We start from the raw sequence: 16,669 nt of genomic DNA, 5'->3' as shown, positions 1-16,669 counted from the left end.
GACTCGTTCATGCTTTCATGATCCTGCAATAAAGCGTGTTTGGGAGCAGATGGCTCAGTATATCACAGGTTCTATTTTTTATGTTTCATAGGCTGTTTCTCGCAGTAGGAATGGCTGCTATTCATTTCTGAGAAGCTTCATTATTCCGTCCTTTGACTGGCTGACGCACAGTAGTATCGATGTTGCTATAAAAACAGCAGCTATTGCAAACATTTTAAGTATGTTCTGTGGGGTAGGGTCCATTGAGAAGAAGCCTGTTCCTTTCTCTGCTTCCTCAAATCTTGGCTCTTCCTGAAATATCATGTCATTTACTTCTTCTTCTGGTTCCATATTTTTCATTTCTTCAAATTTTTCCATCTTTTTGGCTATATATTCCTTCTGGGGTAATGTTATTTCAGAGAGTAATTTTTGCAAGTTTCTTACAAGATTTAGAACATTAGAGTGTTGTAAATCTTCTTCTTTCAGCTTGCATTCTAGTAGATATCTTTTTTTATGTAGAGTATTAATTTCACGGTCCAATATTTTTAACTCTCCTGCCTCTTTTTCTTTTTCCTGTGTGAATTTCTGAACATCTTCCCCATCTTTACATTCCCAGAGATCAAAAATATCTTTCCGTCTAAAATACTCTTCTACTTTGTTTAATGCATCTGTATGCATTGAGTTTATTTGTATGCGCAATTCATCTCTTTTGTCACTTACTGTTTGGTGTAAGCCTGTATAATCTCGGGTTATATAGTTTGTATTGAAATTGCTTAGATCTTTGTCTATCTGCACTGTGTTTGACCCGTCATTTGCGTTCAAGAGCGGGGGGTTGTTTGCCATGTATTCCAATGCTTTGAATATGCAGCTGTGCACTTCTTTTTCCTTTCTAATTTCCTTCATACTCTTGATGACAGACGTAACTATTTTCAAGTCTTTTGCAAAAAACAATTCATTAATTTTAGCAGTGATCTCTAGTAGGTTACTCGCACTGTCTTTTGCTGGCTTAACTTGGTCAACTAATTCCACGATTTCATAGTACTTCTCGAAAATAAGATTCAGCCCGTGGTCTACCAGAAGCATGCCTGTCTCATCATGTGTATTTGTGTACAGCTTGTCTAGAGTGTAGTGTTCTTTTGCAGATGAGTGTCTGTATAAAGTGTCTATGTCCAATGGAGGTTTTGGGTCAGAAATAGAAAAGAAAACTTCTTGGATTATAGTTTCCTGGGTAGATCTAAGGAGATTTTTTAAGCTCGAAAACTTTGTGCCATCAATTCTTATCGTGTAGGACTTAGTGCTTAGATCAGGATCCGTAATATTTGGGTTTATATAGTCAGCTTTTATGCTTTTATCAAACTGCACATCCATGCCATGCTCTTTGTTGAATATAGCTGGATTTATCTCTATAAGTTTATTGATAAATCTGATAGTCTCATACTGAGTTTTTATCTCTTCTTCTCCAAATAAAGAGTGTTTATTCTGTTTAGCTAGTTCTCTTTTTTTTCTTTCCATCAGAGCTTTATGTAAGCCAAAGATAGTATCTTTTACATATTGATCTTTGCTGCACATAAAGTAGTACCAGACATCGTTCTTAAATATCTCCAAAATCTCTTCCTTTTCTTCAGCAGTATGATTGCTTTCTATTTCCAGACTGCTACCGCCAAGTATATTCTTTATCACGGTCAAATACTCTATGATGTTTGGGTGTTTGAGGGATATTTTCGAGTCTTTATTGCTAATGGCTCGGTATGCCTCTAGTATTTCTTTTGGGTTTATCTTCAATTTAACTTCTCTCATGATCGTTGTAAAAAATTTAACTGCTGAAAATAATTTAATTTGTGTCTGCTGATGCAATTGGTTATATTTTTGCGGTAATTGGTAGAATTAATTAATCTTGTGAGAGCATCCAATTAAATTCTTTGTGCAAAGCTGCAAGTGGCTAGGGGAAGAAGGAGCTGCTTGGCATTCCTAAGCCAAACTTACTTCTCGGACACATTGGTCTGTTTACTGGCTCCTGCTACAGCTATTTTCACCCAATGAGTTATATAGAATACAGAAGCACAGCTAGAAGAAGCGTAGAAGTTGTGCTAGGGTATCAAGCTCACTGTTCTTCTTATGCAGAGCCAGACAAAAAGTGCAGCACTCTGTGTTCCCACGCGGTCTCCCATCGCAGTACTATCAAAGCTGTCACGCGCTTAACTTCAGAGATCAAACGGGATCTGGTGTGAACGCGAGCATATGGCCGCACGCCTTTTCTTTCTTCCTCTCTTCTTGTGTGGTGATGCTAGACTGTTTATTGTTCTATTCACGCTGATGCATCTTGGCTGGCTGACTGATTCACTGGTTATCTTGTGCTAGAATAAGTGCAATGCTGTGTCGCTGTTTCTATGGCATTGGCTTATATCTATTGTGTTTAATTGTGTTTTCCTGGTATATGTGTTGTAGCTATATGTAAACAAAAGAAAAGCACTAAAAAAATAAATAAGTATACACCATTCTATTCAAGTATATTTTATTTTTATTGTCATAGCTAAACTACTCAAAGGAAAACATACACTTGGGAATTTAGCTGCAATGCGAGTTTTGTAAGGTTCTATCGCTACCTCTTACTTCATGAAGATATAAACAACCTAGAGAATAGCACACAACAAACCAGTTATAATGTTTGAACTTACTCATCTTTATTAATTAGTTGCTATCATGACCTGATGCCTTGTCACAGCTCAAAATTACTGTTTCTAGTAGCATTCTTTGTTTTACTTTTTGAGTGGTGGCTGAAAAACAACACAGGTGCTGCTACAAGAGCAACGCAGGGTGCTAATACTCTAAACATACCTTTTTTGGCCTTTGGTTTTATTGAGAGAGATTCTATTTCTTTAGGTGCTTCATCTATTTGCAGCACTTGGTGTTCTTCTGGTGCTTTATTCATTTGCAGCACTTGGTGTTCTTCTGGTGCTTTGACTATCTCTACTTCTTTAACCATTTTATTCACTCCGTCTGCTAGTTCGACCTCTACGTTCAGTGCCTTTGCAAATTCTTTTATCTTTTTGAGCATGTATTCGCGCTGGAATGGGGCTATTTCGGGCAGATAGTATAGCAAGCTGCGAAACAGCTCCTTCATGTTTCTAAGCCGTACGTCCTCTTTTCTTTCGTCAAACTCCAGAAAATACACATCCTCTTCCAGCTTGCGGATAGAACTCCTCATGCTTTCTCTTTCCTCTTCGCTCTTCTGTTCTTTTGCTAGATCATAGCTTATTTTTTCTTTTTCTAGAGCCTCTTTTTTCCTTTTTATTTCTGCACTCAGATTGTTTTTTCTTTCGTGTGCTATTCTCTCTATGCTCCCGTCAGCTACATAGTTTCTATAGAAATTGCTTAGATCAGGCTTTATCTTCAGAGTGTTTGGCCCATTGTCTCTTTCTTTCAGTATTGCAGTGTTCTTTGCCATGTACTCCAGCGCGCTGAGAATCTGGCTGTGTGTTCTTTTCTCTCCGTCGATCATTGCTAGATTCTCGCTGATAGAGATGACTACTTCTAGCTCCCCAGGAGCGAATATCTCAGTGATTTCCCCGGTTATGTCCAGCTCATTGTTAGCACTATTTTCTCTTTCTTTAATTTTCTCAATCAGGTCAGCAATTTTGTGATACTTTCTGTGCAAAACCTTCAGCCCGTAGTCCACCAGCGGTGCTCCGCTCTCTTTTTCTCTGATGGTGTACAGCTGGCGCAGCGTGTAGTATCTTTCTACGGGAGAGAAGTCTTTTATGATATCCATGCCCTCCGAGGCCAGTAGGCTGAATATGTAGCTTATGGAGAGGTGTCTGTCCAGGCTCTCTGAAGTAAACCGGAGGAGACCTTTCAGGCCTGAAAAGGCTGCATCGTCAATCTCCAGAGTGCATGTCCGAGGGCTCGTGTCTTCGCTGGCATTGCCGAGCGCGCTGTCTGTTCTACAGATTCCGTGGGTGGAGCTGTATATGAACGGGTTTGGGTTTATGACATCGTTGGCTATGTTAATGCAGGAGGATTTAACTGCGTTTATGTCGCTGCGATATGGCGCAAAGTGCAGGTTATATAGATTAAACATTCCGCAGTTGATATCGATAAAGTACAGATAGATGCTGTTCGTAACTATGTCTAGAATGTCTTTCTTTTCTTCGTCGCTGTGCACGCTTTCTAGCTCAAGGTTCTCGCTGAATATGTCCTTCAGTACGCTCAAGTATTTCATTGTATTGATGTTTGGCATGCCTCCGGTTATGTTGTACTTTCTTTTTACGGCTTCGAATGCTTTCACTATTCCATCAGTGTTTATCCGCAATTCAACCTGTTTCATTGCTATTCTGAGGGTTTACTTGCAAAAATAATTTTAAATCAAGGATTTCCAAACGAGGAGAAGTTTATTTTATTTTCAGCCATGCTCATGATAATGCAATTTATTGCGTGGCGTTTTCTTTGTTTGAATACTCTTTTTCTAGCAGAGGCCTGCGGATGACATGGCAGTGTCAGAGTGAAGTAATGGGACAAGAGCAGCGTTGTATACAGTGTAGAGAAGGAGGAGCCCTCTCTGCTTGTATGCAGCAGGTACAGAAATAGCATAGATAGAGAGTGCATTTTTATAATGTTTAAAATTAAGTGTAATTTATTTTAGGGCCAACTAGCTAGTATTGCCTGGCTCAGAGTCTCTAAATTTCTTAATCGGTGGCTGCCCACCACTATCAGCACTAGTATTCTTTGTTGTATACTCTGAAAAGTTAGACAAAATCTCTTTGCCTGTCATAAGAGCAAAGAATAACAGAGCTATGCTAAGGAGCTTTGACCGGTTTTCTTTTGAAATAATGCTTTTTCTCTCTTCGGGCGCCTCGTCTACCTCCATTTCTACTATCTGGTGCTCTTCTGGTGCATCATTTAATTCTGCATGGTCAGATATTTTTAACTCTTTCAATTTTTCTTCTACTCCGTCCACTACCACATTCATGCCATGCGTTTTTCCAAGCTTTTTCATCTTTCTGAGCAGGTATTCTTTCTGGACTGAACGTAATTTGGGTAAGCATTTAAAACTGGCTTGGGTGCTATTAATGTTCTCTTTTCGTAATTTTTCTCTTTTTAATTCCCAATTTATCAGCTCAAGATTATTATCTAGGTCGTTAATATCGCACTGCAGAGCCTCTATCTCTTCCATTTTTTCTTTTTCTATTCGTTCGTAGTCCTGTGAGTTTGGATCAGCTGTGTCTTTCCATTCTTTTAGCTCTGCTTCCTTTCTGCTAAGCTCTGCATTTTTTATTCCGGAAGATTCAGAGAGTGCACGCCTCTTTTTACCTAAATCATCTATCCCTTGATCTACTAGCTCTTTCAAATATGTTATAACTATGCAGTCTTCATAGAAATTATCTAAATCCGCGTTTATCTCCAGCATCTTTCTCGGGTTATGCCTTTGTTCCAAGACTTTTCCGTTATTCGTCATGTATTCCACAACTTTAACCATATTCTCGCATATCTCCCTCTCTTCTAGAATCTCTTCGAAGCTATTGATAGTGGAGATAGCTATCTTTAAGTCTTCCTGGACAAATAGCTCCTTAATTTCTGCTTTAATTTCATTATATGTGTTAATATTGAAATTGGCTTCTATTTCTTTAGCCTTCTTAATTAGGACAGCGGTTTCGTAGTACTTTTCCAGAATAAGATTCAGTCCGTAGTCTATCAATGACACATCAGTGCCTTCGTATGTCTTGGTGTACAGCTCGTCCAGCGTGTAGTATTCTTTTTCGGATGTGTATTTCTTTAAAGCGTTTACACTTCCCAAGTTGTACAGATTTTTTGTAAGGCAGAAAAACTCTCTGCACAGGCTCTCAGAGGAAGACCAATTTAAGCTCTCCAGGCTCGCAAACTTTGTGTTGTCGATCTCCAGAGTGTATGTTCTGGTGCTTATATCAGGATCAATTAAGCCTATGCTTTCTGGTGTTTCATCCATGTCTATCTGCATACGTATTCCGTGCTCTGGGTTGTATATAAGTATGTTTGGCGCTCCAAGGCGTTTGATTAGAGGGATAACCGCAGACTTAATTATTTTCCTGTTTTCGGAATTCAATGCTCTTTGTAAATCGCATATAGTCTCTTTTCTATGGTCGGTATACATAAAGTATTTGTATATATTATTCTTAATGGTGTTTAAAAGAATTTCTCTCTCTTCTTCACTATAATTCTCGCTTTCTATTTCCATATTCCTGTCAAGTATGTTCTTTAGCACAGTCAAATTGGCCAGGTCAGAGCCAAATTCTCTAGCCTTATACATGTCTTTCATGGTTTTGCTAGATTGGCAGGCGTCTAGTATTCCTTCCACATTTATCTTCAGCTTGGCTTCTTTTACATTTGGCGCAGAGTTTTTTACTATGTTTGTCTGAGCTAGTTTTCTTGTAAGTCTTCTTCTTGTTTCAGGCACTTTCTTCTCTTCAGGCACTTCTATCTTTTCTATTTTTATATTCTGTGCTTTTGCAGCTTCTTCTATCTTTTTAAGCATGTACTGCTTCTGAACTGGGCTTGTGCTAGACAAAGCCTGTTTAGAGTCTCTAATGTCGTAGAATAGAGCAATTTCTTTATGCCTATCATATTCTAGTAAATACACTTTGCTTTCCAGAGCATTGATAGAGTAAGCGGCATCTTTCTTCTTTCCTTCTTCTGTTTCTTGTTCATAATTTATTTTCTTATAGCCTAGAATTATTTCATGTTTATCTATTTCTTCAGAAGCCACCTGTTCTTTCCTGCATGTTATGCTCTGCAATTCTGCATTGTTTAGATAATCTTCGTAGAAATTGCTCAAGTCTGTTTTTATCTCCAGAGTGCTTAATTTTTTTTTATCTTTTGAAAGTGCAGTATTATTTGCTATGCACTTCAGTGCGCTGATGAGGCCTTTTTGCGCTATCTTTTCGGCTTTGATTTGTTGTAGATTGTTCTCAATAGAGATGGCTATTTTCAGCTCTTCGCGGCTGAATATGCTGTTAATTCTTCCGACTATCTCCGAATCGCGGCTACTGAAAACGGGCTTGTTTTCAATCAGCTCGACTAGCTCTCTGATCTCAGACTGTTTTTCGCTAATGAGTTTTAGACCGTGGTCTACCAGCAGCACATCAGTGTCTTCGTATGTGCTGGTGTACAGCTCGTCTAGCGTGTAGTATTCTTTGTCTGCGGAGTATTTTTTTAGAACATTCATGTTCATGCCCACCTGGTTTATCGTGTTGACAGTGCAGGCGAATGCCTCTCTATCTAGACTCTCTGTCGCAGACTCAAGCAAGCTATCCAGGCTCTCAAACTTTGTGCCATCGATCTTCAAAGTGTATGTTCTGGTGCTCAGATTAGTAGCTGCATCGTTTTGGCCTATGCTATATGACACTTCATTTTCTCGGGTTATTCCTTGCTCTGGGCTGTATATGAGCGTGTTTGGCTTTATGATTTCATTGACTAGACGGATAAAACAGTCTATAATCACTCTTACGTTTCTATGCCTTAATACAGAATACAGAGCGCGCATAAAACGCAATCCATTTTCATCGTATGCAAAGTACTTTTTGATGTTTGTTTTAAGTATCTTTAAAATCTTTTCTTTTTCTTTTTTACTATACTGCTCACTTTCTATTTCTATGTTTTCATTAAGCATGTTCTCTAGTATAGAAAAATACTCTTTTGGGGCGCTGTGCTCAAGAACTACCTTTGAGCCTGGCGTATTGGTAAATATACATGGCTGTAGCATCTCTCTCACATCTATCTTCAGCTTGGCTTCTTTTACAGCTGGTGCAAAGACTTTTTTTCTCCCTAGTTCATCTACCTCCATATCATTATCTGATAGTTCATCTACCTCTATTTCATCATCTGATACTTCGTCTACTTCTGCTTCCTCAGGTACTTCTACTTTTACTATTTCTAGTTCCATGCCTCGCATCTCTCCAAACTCTTCTATCTTTTTGATTATGTGCTTTTTCTGCACTGGACTTGTATCGGATAGATGCTGTAGATTGTCAGTAATATTAAGAAATTGTATATACTCTTTGCTAAATGCACATTCTAGTGCATATATTTCATTTTCTATCTCTTTTTTGCTTTTTCTCTTTTGTATTGCTTGCCTATGATCTTTTTTCCTTACTTCTAGCATATCTTTCTCTTCCCTTAGCCTTTTACTTATTCTATTTTTTTTTCCATTCACTATTTCTTTTAAGCCTCTCTCAGTAGATACATACTCTTCCACAAAGCTGCTCAAATCTACTTGTATCTTCAGCTTTTGCGAGTTGGCCTTTTGTTTCAAGAGGCTAGGGTTGTTCGCCATGTACTCTATTGTATCGATCATGCCCTTTTGCGCCATTTTCTCATGTTTGATTTTCTCTATATTTCTGATGACGGAAAGGACTACTTTTACGTCTTCTTCTTCAGTAAATACTTTGCTGAGCTTTGTGGCTATCAGTGATCTATTTTTATCATTATATTTCAAGTCTTTAGTTTCCTTAGCCAGCTCTTTAATTTCGTGGTACTTTTCGTGGATAAGGTTCAGTCCGTAGTCTACCAACAGTACACCAGTATCTTTATATGTAGTGTTGTATAGCTTATTCAGGGAGTGACATGCTTTTTTCAATGAATATTTTTTTAATTTTTCTATGTTCATTGAGGATATTGACCTAGCAGTGTATAGGTGGGACTCTCTTTCCAGGCTTTTTGAAATAGCTTGAAGCGTACTTTCAAAGCTCAGAAACTTTGCATTATCGATCAGCAGAGTGTATTTCCGAGTGCCTAGGCTGTCTCTGCTATTGGGTATTTTTATGTCTTCTAGCGCCTTATTCTTGTCCACCTGTCTATATATCCCATGCTCTGGGCTGTATATAAGCGAGTTTGGGTTTACAATTTCATTAAACAAAGAGATATACCAATATCTAATTGCTGCTTCGTCTTTGGACTTTAACGCATCATTTAAATTATCCATAGCCCTTATTCCATATGTATTGTATGTAAAATATTGGCACATATTATTTTTAATTATGTCTTCAATGCCTTCCCTCTCTTTTTCACTAAACGGGCCTTCTATTTCTATATTCTTGTCAAGTATATTCCTTAGTATATCCAAACTGTCTTTTGCACTAGCACTTTCGATAGTTGCTGTTTTTATGGTAAGCTCGCATGCTTTTCGTATTTCTTCTAGTTTTATCTTCAGTTTTACCTCTTTCATTCCTGGTATAAAAATTTTAAATTATAGAAATATTTAAAGTAAAGTATTTACTTTTATTTATATGGTTAGGTTTTCAGCATAGTTTATTGAAGAGCTCTGTAGAAGTGTCCAGCTAGCGCATCAAGCAGTGATTTCTACTGTCTATTGGATCATCCATGCATTAAATCAAGTATTCCGTTGATCAGTTTATTTGTCCAGTGATTAGTCTAGCAGCAGCATCTGATTGACCAGATAAGCATAGCGCACAGATCAGCACCACTGGTATAGGCTATTTGACATATGCACAGGCCAATGAATCAATGCGCATTCTCTAATGGGAGAGCTGCTTTGTGCTCCTCCTGGGCGCAAGTGCTGCTGTTTGTTCTGTGCTAGTGAGCGGAGTATTTAAGTGCACAACAGAGAAAATAGAATAAATAAATAATATTGAGAATAAAAGTATACATGTTTGCAGAGTTTTACTTGCTTATTTTATTTTGTATTTGGAAAGGAAATAGAGTAGAGCAGAGCTGAGGGGGAGAAGATGAAGGGTGTCAGTAGTTGATATAGGAATGCACTCATTGGGAGTGGAGAAAGAATGAAGAGTAAGTGTAGTTTATTCATGATGTTGACTGGATAGTCAGTTAGGGATATAGGTAGCTCAAGAGAGCACAAATAGTAGTGCTCTAAGGAGTGTTTAATATGCAGTGTGATCATTGTATGATAGTGACTAGTTAGCTAGTTGTTAGTGCTTTTCATTCTGTTCTCTATTCTGTAGCCAAAGACTATTGTTGATACTATAAAGAGAACAACTAGGAACACAGACACTACAATCTTCAGAGTTGAAACTATCTTGCTTTTTGTGGATGCTGGATGCGGTGCTGCTTGTTCTTCTAATGGTGGCTGGTTGTTGAGTGGTGATGCTTGTGCATGCATATCTGTTTTTGGCTGTTCATCAAGTAGTGGCCGTGGGGGTGTTTGTTCTTCTAATGGCGGCTGTTCTTTTTCATTGAGCTTTGTTTCTGGTGCTTTTATTGCTTCTTCTGGCTTTTCTAGCTCTATTGCTTTCACATTTTCTGCTTTCAAAAATTCTCCTATTTTCTTGTATAAGTAGTTTACTTGGGCTGGATCTAGGTTTTCTAAATGCTGCAAGCTATCTTGAAGAAGAATAATCTCATCATATTGTGAGTTCTCTCTTTTTAGCTTCCAATCTAGTAATTTTATTTTTTCTGCTGCTTCTAATTCTTCTTTTCTTTTTCCTTTTTCTAATTCTCTTTTTTCTCTTTTTAATTTATCAATTTCTGTCTCCACTTTTTTCTCTAAAACAGCACCAATATCTATATAGTCTTTTGCAAAATTACTCAAATCTTTTTCAAGTTTTAGGGTCTTTGGCGCACCTTTTTCACCTAAGAGATCTGTGTTATTTACCATATATACTACTGCATTGATCATATACTTCTGTATTTCTTTTTCGATTAGAATTGGTCCTATGTTCTTGATAATAGAAAGGACTGCTTTAGAGTCTTCTTTAGAGGCAAATAATGCATTCACTTGGTCAATTATATACTGCTTTTTATCCATACTATTTTTCATTTCCATAACCTTTTGAACTATATCTCGAATTTCAACGTATTTTTTGTGAATAAGATCCATTCCATACTCTATCAATAGCACATCAGTGCCTTCACATGTGTTAGTGTACAGTTCATTCAATGTGTGGTATTCTCCTATAGGAGTAGATTCGTTTAAAAAAAGCAGGTTTTCTGAGTCTAGTGAACGAGATATAGATTGTGAGACATATCTGTTCAAACTTTCTGTACTATACTTAGCCATCCTTTTCAAGCTGGGAAACTTTACATCGTTGATCTCTAGTGTGCATGTTCTGGTGCCTAATTTATCATTGCTGACATCTGACTTTATTTCCTCTACTGCTTCACTCTTCCTACTTATCCCGTGCTCTATCCTATATATAAGAGGGTTCATTTCCATGATTTTATTGGCCAACTCGATGGCATGCGATCTGATCGATTCATCTTCTTCATTCTTTATTGCATCATTTAATTCACTTATGGCCCGAGGAAACACTGGGTATCTGTATACAAAATATTGGCAGATCTCATTTTCAGCTGTTTCTATGATATACTGATTGTCATCATCATTAGTATATGGACTGTTTTCTATTCTCAGATTGTCTTTGAGTAAGCGCTTGAGAATAGTCAATTGACTTATATTATCTTTGTGTTTAATAGCTGCTTTTATATCATTCATACTTTTCATAGCTTGGCATACCTCTACTATTCCTTTTATGTTTATCACTAATTTGACTTCTTTCATATGTCCGTTGTAAAAATTTTAATTGCAAAAAATGTTTTAATTTGCTGAGCTATTCCATTGGTGCATTATTGCAGTTCATTGGCTGAGTATTTGAAGAGCAGCTGACTGGCTGAGTACTGAGCACCCCTAGCTAGTGTATTTTCATGTACTGGGCGGGTGTTCTACTGGCTATCTATTATCATTGTGAGTTTGATCAAGATTATTCAGTGACTAATTAGATCCATGCACAGACACTGGTTATTGCCATTAGAGCGTGTTTTAGGTGGTTTGTGCAGTACTGGATTGTAGAGTGCTCTTGTGCAGTGCTGCAGAGAAGAGATGAAGGTATAGACTGTGTAGTGTATGTTTAGTTTATTTTTGAATCATTCACTGTTTCTCAGCGGCTGATTATCCGGCCAACTTTTATTTTGTTATCTAGAATATAGCCTGAGAATAGTATTGCTAGTGTTATAAGCACTACTGTCAACACTATAGAAATATAAGCCAACTTTCTGCGAGTTAGTCTTATGGTGAAGATTTCTGTTACTCTTAGCTCTATTTTCTTTCTTAGCGCTACTTTTCCTATCTTTTTGAGGATATGCTTATGTTGAACTGGCTTCATGAAGCAGTGGAAGTCTGCTTTGAGAAGCCTAGCATTGTCAAGGTGCGATTTTTCTTTTCTTATCTCGTACGTTAACAGATACATCTCATACTTGAGCCTATTAATCGAATGCTCTAACTCTTCAAGCTCCTTTTCACTCTTCTCTTCTTCCTCTGTCTGCTCGTATTCATTGGACTTATTCTGGGCTTCATCACGCAGCTCTCCAAACTTCTTATTTAGTCCATTTGTTGTTCTGATGATTATGTTCTTCAGGCCTCTGCTCTCAGATATGTAGTCTTCTCTAAAATTGCTCAGATCACTGTGTATATCCAGTACTTTTGATCTATTCTTTCCGCCCAGAAAGACACTATTGTCTGCCATGTACTCTATTGCATCAAGCATGCTCTTTTGCGCCTTCTTTTCATTGTTTATTGCATCTATATTATGGATGATGGAAGTGACTATACCCAGATCTTCTATAGGAATTACGTCAATGATTTTGGCAGTAATTTGTTTTATGCTACGAGCAGCACCTTCCATTGCTTTAACCTCCTCAACTAGCTGTTTAAGCTCGTCGTAATTTCTGTGGATGAACCGCAGACCGTAGTCCACAGGCAGTGTGTTTCCACCTTTGAATGGAGTGTACAGGTAGTCTATGGTGTGATACTCTTCTTTTTCTGGCAGATACTTTTTCAGAATGTCTATCTCCTTGCCCTCTGTGCACAGCAGGTCTGCAAAGTGGAAGAATAACTCTTTTTCCATGCTCTCTGTGGTGAGCTGCAGCATGCTTTCCAGTCTCGAAAAGCCGGCGCAATCTATCTTCAAAGTGCATGTTCTCGGATGTAGAGTAGGTGTTTCATCATCTATGTCTATATCCTCTATCTGTATATTCCTGTCATCCCATCTGTGTATTCCATACTCTGGGCTATATATGAGGGCGTTTGGCTGTGTAAGTGCATTGATTATGCTGATAGAATATTCTCTTATTTCCTCTTTTTTTTTGCCCTGCAGTGCCTTGTATAGGCCACGCATATCACATTTTCCATATCTGTATGCAAAGTATTCTCTAATTCTGTTACTAAGTATATTCAAAATCAGCTTTTTTTCTCTAGCATTATCTGCTCCGCTTTCTATCTCTATACTCTCATGAAATATACGGTCTATCAGAGCTATGTAGCCTTTTGGAGCGCTGTGCTTCAGAAGATCATCGATAGAACTGATATTCTGAATTGCTGTGAATATTTTCTCCACGTTGATTTTTATTTTAACTTCTTTCGTGTTCATTGTAAAAATTTTAATTGCAGAAAATGTTTTAATTTGCTGAGCTATTCCATTGATGTCTCTATTGCAGTTCATTGGCTGAGTATTTGACTGGCTGAGCACTGAAGACTGCTAAATAGTGTATTTACGCGTGCTGAGCAAGTGTTCTACTGGCTATCTATTATCATTGTGTGATTGACTGAGATCACTTAATAATTAATTATATCCCTGCACAAACACTGATCAGTATAACTGCATATACTACAGTGTGTTTATGAGTAGATGAGCAAGCTATCAAGTACTCTTGTGCAGTGCTGCTGAGAAGAGATGAAAGTGTGCAGATAGACTCTATAAATATAAGTATAAGTGTGTTTATTTACTTGTACACTAGCCGGCTGTCAGTTATTGCCAACTTTTATTTTGTTATCTATAATATAGCCTGAGAATAGTACTGCCAGTGTTATAAGCACTACTAGCAACACTATAGAAATATAAGCCAAATGTCTGTGAGTTAGTCTTGTTTTGGAGACCTTTTTTACTTTTAGCTCTATTTTCTTTCTTAGCACTACTTCTTGTATCTTTTTGAGAATATGCTTTTGCTGGACTGGCTCCATGGAGTCAGAGAAATGCATGTTGAAATTAACATTGCTAAGCTGTACTGTTTGTTTTTTTACTTTATCCTCTAACAAATAAATTTCGTAGTTTAGTTTACTAATCGAATGCTGCAGCTCTTCAATCTCTTTTTTGCTCGTTTTTTCTCTCTTAGCCTGTGCGAGTACATTCTCTTCAGTATCTAGATCTGCTTTTTTCGCTTTTATTTCTGCATTTAGACTATCTTCTTCACTTACTTTCTCCCTCAAACCTTTATGGCTGTCTAAATAGTCTTCTCTAAAGTTGCTTAGGTCACTGTTTATATACAGAATCTTTGGCATATCCTTTTCGCCCAGAAGGATATTATTATCTATCATGTACTCTATTGCATCAATCATGCCCTTCTGTGTGTTCTTTTCATTTTTTATTTCATATATGTTGTCAATTATGGAGGTGACTATTTCCAGCTCTTCTTCAGAAAGTGCATCGCCAATTTTATCAAATATCAGCTCTCTTTTACTAGAGTTAGCCTCCATCTTTTCAACGCTTTCACATAGCTCTTTAATCTTGTAGTATTTGCTGTACATAAGCATCAGCCCGTAGTCTACCAGCGGTGTGCCATCGTCTGCTTGCAGGGTGTACAGGTTGTCTATAGAGTAGTTCTTTTTCTGTGGCGAGTATTTTTTTAAAATATTTGTGTCTTTGTTCTTATTTCTCGGATTATTCTTTGAGTGCTCTGAGAAGAGCAGGTATGAAAAACGGCAAAAAATCTCTCTGTCCATGCTCTCTGTCGTGAGCTGCAGCATTCTTTTCAATCTCGAAAAGCTGGCGCAATCTATCTTCAAAGTGCATGTTCTCGGCTGTAGAGCTGATGCTTTATTACCAGTGTACACATCTTCTTGAGTTATATCTCTGCTATGCTGTATGTGTATCCCATCCTGAGGATTGTATATAAATGTGTTTGGCTGTGTAAGTGCATTGATTATGTCGATGGAATATTCTCTTATTTTCCCTGGGTTTTTATCTTGTAGTGACGTATATAAATTATATATTTTAGACTCTCCGTATGTATTGTATGCAAAGTATTCTCGTGCTCTATTGGTAATTATGCTCAAGACCAGTCCTTTTTCTTTATCATCATCTGCATCGCTTACTATATTACCATTTGCATCACTTTCTATCCTATCATCTGCATCATTTACTATCTCGATACTCTCATCAAAGATATGGTCTATCAGATCTGTGTAGTCTTTTGGAGTGCTGTACTTCAGGAGATCATCGGTGGGCTCGATGGCCTGGCATGCTTGCACTATTCTCTCTACATCGAACTTTAGTTTAACTTCTTTCATGGCAGTTATAAAAGTTTTAATTGCAGAAAATGTTTTAATTTGCTGAGTTATTCTACTGGTGCCATTATTATCAGCTATTGGCTGAGTATTTCAAGAGTGAATGACTGGTCCACTGGGTAATAGCTAATTGCAGTGCTCTATTGGCCAGTATATCTGTGCAGTGATTGATCAGATAGATATAGCTTGGAGATAGAGACAAGTTTATCACCTCTCTGTCAATACCAGCTATCTGTTGGGTCTCAGTCCTTCTCCTTTGCAGAATAAATGTGCCATAAACTCTATTTCTAATCTAGCTTGTGTATGTGTCGGTAAGGGAGACAGACCAAAGACAGATGCGTGGGATTACTGCTGTGCATCTATCTGTTCTGCACTGGACTTATGGCAGTGGGCTACAGCATGCGCAGGCTCAGAGTGCAGTGTGCAAATAAATTAATTTAAATAATTGTATAGTGTACAAAAAATAAAACAAAATAAAATAAATACCAAGTCTATAGAACTAGCATGTACATTTTTATTTTTTATTTTACTTTTATTTTTATTCATGTTTAGCAGGCTGTTTAGAAGACAAGAATACACTCAAGATACAGTCATCGAAGAAGTATTGTAAGAAGGTTAAAATGAAAATCTAGCTCTGTTAGAGTGCATGCAGAGTATCAGCATGTGATAGCAGTACTCAACTAATAGCATATTAGTATAAGTATGCATAAGATTAAGAGTTATTTAGCGCTAGATCAAAATTGATAGCTGAGGCATATTAGGTTTATTTGCGTTCTTATCTACACTCCACTGCATGGTATAGTATTTCTTTATACTTTCATATCACCTAGTTATTAGCAAGTTTCGCTACATTTCTAGAAAAACTGATAAATACTATAGATGTTATAAGAGATATAAGAAAAACTATGAGAATTACAGTTTTCTGCATCTGTATTATTTCTCTTTCCTTGAGTTCCTTTGACTCTTCTAGAACTACTTCTGATTCTTTAGATACTTCCAATATCTGCGGTGCTTCTTTTATCTCTTCTTCTTTAGATACTTCCAATACCTGCGGTGCTTCTAATCCATCTACTTCTATTTTCCTTGCTTTTCCAAATTTTTCTATCCCTTTGAGTATGTGCTCTTCCTGAATTGGCTTTAATTCATCTAACGGATTAAATGATTTTGCATGAATAGCACGCGATTTCGAAATTGCTCTTCTACTATTATATCTTAGTAAATATAGGTCATTTTCCAGATTATTAATAGAGCAACTTAATTTTGTAATACTTTCTTTATCATTTTTTTCCACTGCTTGATCATACTCTATTTTCTTTTCTCTCAAAATTTTCTCTTTCTCGTTTATTTCCTTAGCTAGTTTAGAAAACTCTTCATTCGCTATTTCCTTTAAATCGTTGCCTCTAGCTACAT

The 16,669-nt window shown here is 37.3% G+C and overlaps 7 protein-coding genes across 7 annotated transcripts; all 7 read right to left on the bottom strand.

Moving 5' to 3' along the window:
* Positions 1-117: 117 nt before the first annotated feature.
* Positions 118-1,776, bottom strand: NEMIN01_0690 (uncharacterized protein; the record flags this gene model as incomplete). The annotated part of the gene is made up of 1 exon (XM_051476632.1): positions 118-1,776. The coding sequence occupies one exon, from the start codon at positions 1,774-1,776 to the stop codon at positions 118-120; it is 1,659 nt and encodes a 552-aa protein (XP_051332592.1).
* Positions 1,777-2,695: 919 nt separating this feature from the next.
* NEMIN01_0689 (uncharacterized protein) lies at positions 2,696-4,303 on the bottom strand (the record flags this gene model as incomplete). The annotated part of the gene is made up of 1 exon (XM_051476631.1): positions 2,696-4,303. One exon carries the CDS (start codon positions 4,301-4,303, stop codon positions 2,696-2,698), a length of 1,608 nt encoding a protein of 535 aa, XP_051332591.1.
* Positions 4,304-4,624: 321 nt separating this feature from the next.
* Positions 4,625-9,172, bottom strand: NEMIN01_0688 (uncharacterized protein; the record flags this gene model as incomplete). The annotated part of the gene is made up of 1 exon (XM_051476630.1): positions 4,625-9,172. The coding sequence occupies one exon, from the start codon at positions 9,170-9,172 to the stop codon at positions 4,625-4,627; it is 4,548 nt and encodes a 1,515-aa protein (XP_051332590.1).
* Positions 9,173-9,886: 714 nt separating this feature from the next.
* NEMIN01_0687 (uncharacterized protein) lies at positions 9,887-11,482 on the bottom strand (the record flags this gene model as incomplete). Its single annotated transcript, XM_051476629.1, has 1 exon — positions 9,887-11,482. One exon carries the CDS (start codon positions 11,480-11,482, stop codon positions 9,887-9,889), a length of 1,596 nt encoding a protein of 531 aa, XP_051332589.1.
* Positions 11,483-11,858: 376 nt separating this feature from the next.
* Positions 11,859-13,346, bottom strand: NEMIN01_0686 (uncharacterized protein; the record flags this gene model as incomplete). The annotated part of the gene is made up of 1 exon (XM_051476628.1): positions 11,859-13,346. The coding sequence occupies one exon, from the start codon at positions 13,344-13,346 to the stop codon at positions 11,859-11,861; it is 1,488 nt and encodes a 495-aa protein (XP_051332588.1).
* A 374-nt stretch (positions 13,347-13,720) lies between these two features.
* NEMIN01_0685 (uncharacterized protein) lies at positions 13,721-15,262 on the bottom strand (the record flags this gene model as incomplete). Its single annotated transcript, XM_051476627.1, has 1 exon — positions 13,721-15,262. One exon carries the CDS (start codon positions 15,260-15,262, stop codon positions 13,721-13,723), a length of 1,542 nt encoding a protein of 513 aa, XP_051332587.1.
* Positions 15,263-16,085: 823 nt separating this feature from the next.
* On the bottom strand, positions 16,086-16,669 carry NEMIN01_0684 (uncharacterized protein; the record flags this gene model as incomplete). Its single annotated transcript, XM_051476626.1, has 1 exon — positions 16,086-16,669. A coding segment is annotated over one exon (584 nt), but the record flags the coding sequence as incomplete, so codon positions are not given.

This window comes from Nematocida minor, assembly GCF_024244105.1.
Source record: "Nematocida minor strain JUm1510 chromosome Unknown 7908, whole genome shotgun sequence".
Lineage (NCBI taxonomy): Eukaryota > Fungi > Microsporidia > Nematocida > Nematocida minor.
Note: the sequence above shows the minus strand (reverse complement) of the source record. Positions and strands in the feature narration are given on the sequence as shown.